This window comes from Neomonachus schauinslandi, chromosome 2 (genome assembly GCF_002201575.2).
Source record: "Neomonachus schauinslandi chromosome 2, ASM220157v2, whole genome shotgun sequence".
Taxonomy (NCBI): Eukaryota; Metazoa; Chordata; class Mammalia; order Carnivora; family Phocidae; genus Neomonachus; species Neomonachus schauinslandi.
In genome coordinates, this window is record NC_058404.1 from 199,204,654 (window position 1) to 199,214,793 (window position 10,140).

The window sequence follows — 10,140 nt, forward strand, 5'->3', positions numbered from 1 at the left end:
GTCCTGGGGGACGGAGGCGGGTGCCCTGACCCTGGGCGGGGGCTGGGCAGTGCCCACTGAAAGGGGGTCCTGGGTCAGAGAAGAAGGGGCTACAGGACACTCAGGGAGGAAGAGCTGGTCTAGGGGCTGGGGACCCAGAGACACGGCCCCTCCAGAGCCCCTGGGCCAGGCCCTGCCGTGGGGGTGGGCGATCTGAACTATCTCTGCTCTGAGCCGGCTCCCTGTTGGACAAACGCACAGCTCAGAGAGAGATGGGGCCCTAGGATGTGAGCATGTGTGCGCATGCGTGCGTATACTTGAGCACGTGCGTGCATGCGTGCACATGTGTGTGCATGTGTGTACCTGTAAATGTGTGCCCTTGTGCACGTGTGTGTACCTGCCCTGTGTGCATGAGTGTGTGCACGTGTGTACACATGTGTGTACCTGCCCTGTGTGCACGTGTGTGCATGTGTGTGTACCTGCCCTGTGTGCACGTGTGTGTACCTGCCCTGTGTGTGCACGTGTGTGTACCTGCCCTGTGTGCACACGTGTGTGCACGTGTGTGTGCACGTGTGTGTGCCTGCCCTGTGTGCACATTGTGTGCACGTGTGTGTACCTGCCCTGTGTGCATGCGTGTGTGCACGTATGTGTACCTGCCCTGTGTGCGTGCGTGTGTGCATGTGTATGTGTGTGTGCCCGCACGTGTGGGAGAGCTTCGGTCGGCAACGCGCTCCAGAGCCATGGCAGCCCTCGGGGCAGGGCCTGACTCAGGCCTATTCTGAGCCGCGGCTCCCTGTCACCACTTGGAAATTGATGACGCATGGCCCCTCTCTGGGCGCCAAGGCACGCATACTTGGTAGTGACAGGGAATTACGAGTATGTTATTTTTAACAATTTTGAAAAACACTTGAAGAAAGCCAGGAGGCATCACCAAACCAACAACAGAGATCTCTTCTTTAGGGGCATCCCCTTCCCAGCTCAGGGCCTCAGTATCCCCACCATTCAGCCGGAGGCTGAGTGGCTTAAACCCCAGCATTTTGTTCTGGGTATCTCCTCTCAAGAAGAAAAGTGAATTTATTCTCACTAAAGTGTTGAGGGCTTCCTTTGTCACTAGCCTGGGTGGACTGTGTTTTAGACACCAGAGGAAGTGCGCCAGTGGATAAGCCACAAAGGCGAGTCCGAAGTGGAGCTTCAGGCAGAGGCGGAGACCCTCCCACCCACCCCGGCCGCCCCTGGGGAGGGGGCAGGGAGGGCCCTTTCTGGCTTGGATCCCACTTTTCAGTTTGCAGCTTGGCTCCCTGCCTCCAGTCATGTGCGCTGCCCTTGGGGAATCACTTTGCTCATCTGTCAAATGGGGCGACAGCAGTCCCATCCTCAAGGGCTTGTTGAGGCATCTGCTGAGATGTTGTGGAAGAGTTTGGCACCGCGCCTCAGCTCAGGCCTGAGCCCGGGTGCCGACAAACACCAGGGGCTCCGAGCACACGTGGAGAGCGTGGGCAAGCACGCCCCTGCACACCAGGCGAGGCGCCCCTGTTGTACGAGAGGCAAGTGTTCCCGTGGGACCAGCACCCACGGCCCCTGGAGAGGACTCGGGAACCCCCGTGTGCACGGGCCCTGTCGGCTCCTCAGGGGTCTCACCGAGGATGCTAATCCATGAGGGCTGGGACGTTGCCCACTGTTGTCGCAACCCAGGACTTAGACACAGCACACGCGTGCCCCGTAAATATGGGGACACGGCGTGCACGTGCCCCATAAACATCACAGTGTGAGTGACCAAGCACGTTTGGAGGAAAAGCGGGGCGTCGGGGCTGGGAGCTGCCCTGGCCCTCCTGTCCCAGCAGACCTGGTCATCACCGTGCTTCCATCCGGGTGTGCGGATGAGGAGCGTCTGCAGGGACGGCACACGGCGCCCTGCGCGCGGACAGGGCCCACCACAAATGCAACAAGAAGCAGCACTCTTGGTGGCAGGCCTGGGACGCACGAGCACTTGGCTCACATCCTCTCTGTCCCCAGAGGTCACTGTCCCCACGAGCAGAAGAGATGGAACTTGGAGATTTCAGGAGTGAGGGAAGGGGGAGTCGCAGCCTCCGGGGAGGGAGGAGACCCCGACTCTTTCTTACCAACATTCCAAGTCACCGCTTCAAAGGGCAGAGCAAGCAGCCCCAGGCCGGGGACGGGACTCAGAGACGCCGTGATGAAAACCGCCAGGAGCGACACGGGTGGGGGTCGGTCGGCCTGACCCGGCCTGCACGACCCGCTCTGACCTCAGACACCCCACCGCGCACAGCCGCCACGAGACCGGAGAAGCAACGGCATTTCCAACCAACCCAATCCCAAAGCCCGTCCAGGGCGCCGGGCGCTGGTGGCCCATGCACGCCACTGGACCGGGGCCTCCAGCTGGGAGAAGGGCCGCTGAACCAGGCGGCGACCAGAGAGGCACCCAGGGCATCGATGCATAAACTGAGGTGGAAAGGGGGCAAAGCTCGGGAAGAGAGCCCCCGTCACCGGAGGGACACAGGACACGGGACACGTCTGCTCTCCCTTCCCCGAGAAACTGCGCACGCGGCCCCTCGGGGACAAGAGTGAGCAGAGAGGTTGCTGAAGGCAGCTCAGGACTGAGCCTCACCAGGTGCTGTGGATCAGGGGAAACCAGAAGGAGAAGCGCAGCCGAGCGTGGGCGGGTGGCACTGGCTGTCGAGGCCGCCTCGTGCGCAAACCCTCGTGGAGCAGTGGACAGCCACGCAGCCACCGGAACCGCCAGCACGTGGGATCGGTGCTCCACGGGACCAGAGACCGAGGCCGGAAACACGTTCAAAACACGCACATTCTGAGCAGAGAGCCTTCACATTACAGAACAGCCGACGAGACAGACCACAGTGAGGTTGCTGGCCTGTGCAAGGCAGGCGTAGCCGCTCCCGCGTGGTGGGACTTGGGTGACTTTCTTTTCCACAGTTTTTCTAATTGTTTTTATCTACAAAATAAACAGACAGGAAAGGGACGGGGCCAGTGGTGCCACCTGGTTAGGTGGCCCAGGAGGGCACAGGACCTCCCTCACCAGACACCCTGGTGGCCTCCCAGGAGGCGGCGTTCGTGACTATGGGAAGCCAGGCCCTCAGGCCAGTCCTGGTCGGAGCCCTGAGTCGTGCCCACCCGGCCCGGGGCTGAGCTCCGCACCCACAGAGGTGCCCGGAGAGGCCAGTATGACCCCAGCCGTCCCGGGGGCACCTCCTTGCTCAATGAGGCTCCCTGCGACCTTGGAGGGACCAGGCTCCCACGGCGGCTCCTGAGCAGCACAGTGCGGCAGGCAGCTAAGGTCCTGCTGCACCAAGGGTCCCACAAAGACCCTGGTGGGGTCTGGATTCTGCCCATGTCGGCACTTTGGGACACTTCGGACGGGCCACGATTTGCCCTTTGCTACAGTCTGAATGTCTGTCCTCCCTCAAAATGCATGCATTAAACCCTAAATGGCTCTGGGAGATGCTTAGGTCATGGGTGGCACCCCCATGAATGGGATCGGTGCCCTTAGAAGAGGGCCCCAGAGAGCCTCGCCCCTCCGCCCTGTGAGAACACAGCAAGAAGGCTCCAGCTATGAACCAGGAGGGGGGCCTTGATCTTGGACTCCACCCCCAGCACTGGGAGCGATTATTTTCTGTTGTTTAGAAGCCACCCTGTGGGTGGTGTTTTGTTTATTTTGTTATAGCGGCCCGCAAGGACTCAGACGCCCTTCTAACTGTGATAGGGCTCTCTGGTGCTCTGTGTCCGGCCCACCACCTCTGTGGGTAAATAAAGCTTTATTGAAACACAGCCCTGCCCATTCATTTATGTATTGTCCATGGCTGCATGCGCAATCCGGGGACAGAGCTGGGACGGAGACAGACTGGTCCACTGGCCCTAAAATATTTATTATACAGCCTTTTACAGAAAAGGTTTGTAGACCCCTGGCGTAGAGACAACGATGCGTCCACACCGGTGACAGGAAGCCTGTGGCGTGAAGGAGACCCCACTCACAATGCCTGCAACGCGGGTGGCTGAGACCCCCGATTAGACACATCCTCTGGGGGTGAGCGCAGCCCTGCCAGTGAGCGCCCTGGGCACCTCTCTGCAGGACCACAGTCCCAGCCTTGCTTGTCCCCCAGTGCAAGCCCCACAGGGGGCTTATTAGTAAGTGTGACGAAGTGTTTACTGAGTGTGTGGACAGATGGGTGGATGCACGGTGACAGATGGGGGAGGGAGGGAGGGACGGAGGGACAGGGGGACAAAGAAAGCAGGACTAGGAAAAGGTATGCCCAAGGCACAAAACCTAAGGAGGGACCCACGTTCAAGGTCGTGCAAGTGCAGGGTTGCTGCCCCCTACAGCCTGGCTGCCGTCCGGCCTCACCCAAGCCCAGCCCTGGCAGAAAAGGAAGCTGGCCCACAGAGACAAGCTCTGCCAGCCATGGAGCTTCTCCCAGGGTCTGAGGCCGGGCGCGGCCGTGGGCCGGGCTCCGTGAGGTGAGCGGGTGTCCCCAGGACGTGGCTCACGGGGGCTGGCGAGGCTGCCACAGAAACATGCCTTCGCTTCCCTCGCTGCATACACAGCGGACGGCGCCGAGAGGCTCATCTAAAGCAAACAACATAGCAAGAACTACGTCTGCAAGACAACAAGGCGGAGGCAGGGACCACCCGGCCGGGTGCCTCCGGGTGGCCCTGGGGACAGGCATGAGTCACCCTGGGCTCCGCTCTCTCCTCCTTCCGCTGGGTCTGATGGTGGCTGCTGGCGGGGGTGGCATGGGACAGGGTCTCACAGAGAAGACAGTGACTAAAGCCCTGGAGGGGTCCCACGTGTGGAGAGAAGGTGGCTCCGTGGCCTCATTAGCTTGTGGCTGCCGCCCCAGGGAGCTGGGCCATCCCACGGGACTCCTGCTGTTTCTTCCTCATCCCCGCGCACACGTTTGCCAGGAGACCCCGTCCCCAGCTCAGACTTGCAGCATTGAGTCCTGCATGCAGCCCCCCACTCAGAACAGGAACCCCCACAGGATACCCGTGGCTAACGGCCCACCGAGACACTGTCCTCACGTTAGTGGGACCTGTCCCCACTGGGACCCTGAGGGACCCGCCACTGTGCACCACACTCTCCGCATGGGCAGGCGCTCCCCGGAGGAGGGGCAGGTTTGGGGGACAAGGGGCTCGCAGGCCAGCCATGCACCTCAGCCTCTGCCCCGAGGCTCCCACAGCCAGGTCAGCGGGGGGGTCCTTCCTGTGGCTGGGAGGAGTCTGGGTCTCCGGGACAGCTGCCAAAGCAGCAACATGACAGCTGGGAGAGAGGTTCCAGAGCCACAGGCGATGCAGATCCGGGCCATGCTGGGCCCTGACGGTGGGCAGCCTCCTGGGGGACTTCGGCCAAGGAAGCCCCTCAGAACTGCCGGAAGTGCCCTTTATTCTTCCGGAGGCAAGGTCTGGCCATGTCCACTCCTGCCCAGCAGCTCAGATGGTCCCTGGCTGACCTGCGAGCCATGGGGGGAATGGGGTGCACAGATAGAAGAGCCGGGCCTTTGGAGCTGCCGGAGGCCTGGCCCAAGAGTCGGCTGCACACCAGGGTGTGCTTCTCCCTTGGGAAAGGGGAGCAGTAAGCCCTGTCCCTGCATGGTGGGCAGCACCCTCTACAGCCCTGGTGGGAGCCCTGTACAAGGTTGCTCCTGTTTGCCTCCACCTCTTCCCCCTCTGGGCCTCAGTTTCCCCGATGGTTAGCTGCAAGACCTGGGCTAGACCCCCTCCAGACCTCCTCCAGTCTGCGGCTCCTTCATTCATTCACCCACACATTCCACTCACCCAACGAGTGCTTCTAAAGACCGTTTTGGTGTGCAGACATCATGCAGGTTGTCAAAAACCCAGCAACCAGCAGGAGGCAGGCTTCCTGGTCTCTGAAAAGGATAACAAGAGGTCAACAGCTGACCCTGACATAATGGCACGTGCCAGGGGGCGGGAGAGAGCTAACCAACAGGGGCAGTTGGTTTAGGGATCACATGAGAGGCATTCCTACAGAGAGGAACACAGCTTGGGTGAGATGGGGTAGGGACAGCAGGTGCAAAGGCCCTGTGGCAGGTGAGCTCGACCATGAGCTGTCCATGGAATCACGATTCTCCTTCCTCTGAAGGAGGCTGGGAGCCCCTGCCAGGCCGGGGAGGGTGAGACCTAAGAGGTCAAAGCACCTACTCAGGGATTATCCCCTACAGGGGCCAATAGGGGTGTGCTCCCACAGGCAGAGTAAGAGCCAGAGGACCAGGTCCAGGCCATGGGAACCGTCTGGGAAGAAGCAAAGTTGTCTGGAGCCAAGCTGATGGTCGAGGAGGTACGAAACAGAAGGTGAAGTCCAGCTGGAGACAGGCTGATGGCCAGGGGTGGGGTTGGATACAGGGAGGGATCGTGGCAGACTCCCAGGTCCTGGGCTGAGCCCCTGGGCAGAGCACAAGAAACTAGGTGCCCTGTGGATGTGTGAGGCTGGGGGTGCATGTAAGGAGCCCAGTGGAGAGGCGAGGGACCCCGAGGGCAATGACAATTTGGCAGAGCTGTCCACCAGGCAGCAGGACACAAAGGACCCCAGCCCCAGTCTGGCTCTCTGTCACTTGCTTTGTAGACCACGGGAACCCCCAAAATGGACGGGGGCAGGCAGGCAAGGCTCAGGGCTGGAGCCAAGCCCTCTGTGCACTGAGGGGAGACTGAGGCTCAGAGAGACCGGCAGCTCCCTGCTCGAGGTCTCAGACTCCTCCTCCCACCTCGTGTACCCCCACAGCCAGGCATCCAGCGTCTGATCCCTCCTAGGCGTCCCACCTAGCAGCATGGCAGAAAGGCCAGGGGACGCCAATCTGGAGGCCTGGAAAGAGCTCTGGAGCATTTACTCTCCCCTGTTTCTTCTCCCTAGCCAGCTGGCTTCGTTCACTGCAGGGGAGGGACGGGGGTGCACTCCTTAGCCTGTCCCGGCTGCCCGGGCACAGCAGGGCCCGGAGAGGTCGTCTCCCGAGTCACTCCCGAGACTGCCCCCACCCCTGGGCTGCCCGGTCCATCTTGGGGGGAGAGACCCCTGCCTGAGGTCCCAGAGTGGGGACAGCAGAGGGAACAGAGCCCAAGGCCTGCTGTAACCCGGCTTGGCCCTCGAGGCGAGCGGCATCTCCTGGTACTTAATAATGAATTTTCCACATCATTTGATGTCTTGCAAAACATAATACCATGCAGAGTCATTTTTCAAAAGCAATTAGGCTGAAGTTTCCTGCGAAGGACCTGTCACCAATTTACCCACAAGCAATCCTCTCTCCTCCCCCAGCAGCCCTGAGGGGGGCTGATGCAGACATAGCGGAAGGCGAGTGGGGCGGTGCCCTCTGATTGACCGATAGCGCCTGGGCCCAGGAGCCTGGCTCCGATCGATGAACTATATTTAACCAGGGATGACAAATCACCACCCTCAGGAATGTTCTAGAATTGTTCTGCCCCTCCCATGGAGCTCCCTGCTGGAGAGGAGGCCTCCTCCCCGCTCCCAGCCTCAGGAGGATGGGAGTCCAAGTAAGGTCCCATTCACAGGCTCCAGGGCTGGAACACAGACATACTTTTGGGGAGGCCACCATTCAACCCATGGCACCACCTGCAGCTCTCCTACCATGCAAAGGCAGGAAGTGCCCCAGTAACAAAGGACAGCCAGGCTCCTCTTGAATGCTCCCAGAGACGGGTGTCTCACTATCTCACTTTTGAGGAGCTGTGCCCCCTCCCTCTCAATTGCCCTGGGTTCTGTGGGCTCTGTGGCCTGCCTGTCTCCCCTAGCTTGTGGGCCCTTCTCGGGGTTCACCCCCAGCTCCAGGTGCCCTGCTGACCTCCTGCATTGCAGGTGGAATTGGAGGCATTCTCCTGCGGTCTGAGGGTGCTCTCAAAGCTGACGTTTCCCTGTAGCATGCACCGGCCCAAGTGGGCCCGTGGTGCATTCTTCCCTGCCAAGCGGGCGCCTCCATGCTCACAGGCCATCGTCAGCATCATCTGGTGGCAGGCCCAGGCGAGGCGAGCTAAGGGGCCTTGAGTGTCAGCCCTGTGAAGGGCCTCTCTGCACACACACCAGCAAACAATGACGACTGGTCCCATTCTACAGGTGGGGAAGCTGAGGCTTGAAGCGGTGGTTACACAGCTTGCCTTGGTGGGAACAGGACTCAAACCCCAGCCTGCTTGTGTCCACACCTCTGCGGCCAGCAGTTGGGTGAACAGACTGGACATGTACTTAACCCACGGCTAGAGAAGCCCGGCTTCCCAACAGCCAGCGTGCCATCCCCATGAGGCCCCAGGCCCCTGGCCGAGCACCCACGGGAGCCAGAGTACCTGTTCCCTCTCAGACTTTTGAGGACAGGTGGCAGGAAAACGCGAACTCTGCTTCCTCGTAAATGACGAAGCTGGCGCAGGCTGGAGCTCCCAGTCGCCTGGGAGCACCTCCACACGAGTGGGGCGGCCAGAGTGTGGATCTGAGCCGAGGGGACAGTCCAGTGACGGGGTCCTCGTGGGCTGACCACTCAGCTGACCCAGGCCACAGTGACCCACCGGTCTCCAGTGTCCAAAGGACAGTTATGGGGCAGGAGGAGCAGGTGTCTCCTGAGTGTGGCACTGGGACCCGCTCGGCACAAATAAAGACCAGCCGAAGTACCAGAGCCCCCGGGCGATGAGTGAGCTCCCCGTACCTGGAAGGCTCCAAGCAGCGGCGAGGCCAAGTCTTGGAAGGGTCACATGCAAGCCTTCACTCGAAAGGCATTCGTTATATTGTTCGGCCTTAACAGGGACAAACATTTTGACACCTGCAACCATGGGGCGGCCGGTGAGGACACTGCGCAGAGGGCTAAGCGGTCCCAGAGGACGATACGGCACGGCTCCTGTCTCCCGAGGCGACTGGAGGACTCAGACCCACCGAGACACATGTCGGTGGGGGCCAGGGGCTGCGGGATGCGGCGTCGGCGATGGTCACGACACTGAATGCGCCCTAATGACACGGAGCGGTACGGTTAAAATGGTTACGCTGAGGAATTTCACGTCATGGGTTTTTTACCACCAATGCACATGTTTTAGAAATTGCATCCACGGTCACCCCTCAATGCAGACGGGCCGCCGGTTGCCGAGGGTGCCACAGTGAGCAGGACAGATGCCGTGGCTGCTCTTGGGACTTGGGTCTGCTGGGGGGTGGGGGGCAGGGCAGAGGCCATGAGGAGGGCACAGGGTGCGGAGGGTGGAGAAAACCGGGAAGGGCGGCTTCTGGGAAGAGGTGAGCTCCACCTGAGACGTAAGGAGCCAGGTGGGCGCCAGCAGGGGGGACAAAGCTGGGGTGGGGCCGGCGGCAGGCGGCAGGCAGGAGAACTTAAACAGCCCCCGGGCGCGGGGGCAGGGCCGCACCCTGAGGGGCCACGACCTGGCCGCACGGAGCCCCGCCCTCCACGCTGAGACTCACCTTGCTTGCTCGGCCACGGCCACGGGAACACTTGCTCCCCCCAGCATCGTCCACGGCCGCCTGTGGCCACCACCCGAGGCCCAGGAGCCCGGGCAGACAGTGGCACTGGTTCCCGAGCGCGCTGAGAGCGTCTCCTAGAAAGATCTCTCCGCGTGTTCATAGACAAGGAGTCAGGGCGTGCAGGGTTCGCCAGAACGGCGTCTCTTCGGGGAAATAAAGCCCCTCCGGTCAGTGTCCACATCAGCTTCCCGCTTCCAGGGATCACCCTGTCCCCCCACTTTTGCACCGCACACTTTGTTTGAATTTGGTTCTGTGCCTTACACACATTTTTTAAGCCCCTGAGTTCCAACAAGTGTAAAATTCACAAGCGAGTTGAAAGTTCTAGTAAAAAGAGGCCCCAAATTACTACAGAAACGAAAGGACACCGTCTTTAAAATAGAACGGGTGAGAATGACAGCAGCTGTGCTCAGTGGGCTGAGTCACTCCCCGGCATCGGTCCCCAGGCCAGTGTGAGTCACGCCTCGTGGAGGGGCCGTGCCACCTCCAGAGCCCGGACACCCAGCGCCTTGGTCGCGGGCCGCAGGGCCAGGGGTGGGGGGGGGGAAGGTGGTGTTCATCCTGAGCCATCCACGAGCCAGGCAGACGGGCCACACACACCCTGGACTCGAGGCCGCGGGAGGGCAGGTGCGGGAGGGCGGGTGCGGGAGGGCGGGTGCGGG

The 10,140-nt window shown here is 61.1% G+C and overlaps 1 protein-coding gene across 1 annotated transcript in view; it reads right to left on the reverse strand.

Moving 5' to 3' along the window:
- Positions 1 to 9,060: 9,060 nt before the first annotated feature.
- The window catches only part of MAN2B2 (mannosidase alpha class 2B member 2), a gene marked incomplete at its 5' end in the record, with an annotated part of 34,154 nt that continues 33,074 nt past the window's right edge, over positions 9,061 to 10,140 (reverse strand). The window contains one exon of the mRNA XM_044913114.1: positions 9,061 to 9,149. Coding sequence (XP_044769049.1) covers positions 9,061 to 9,149 — 89 coding nt within the window. The remainder of the gene's footprint in view (positions 9,150 to 10,140) is intronic.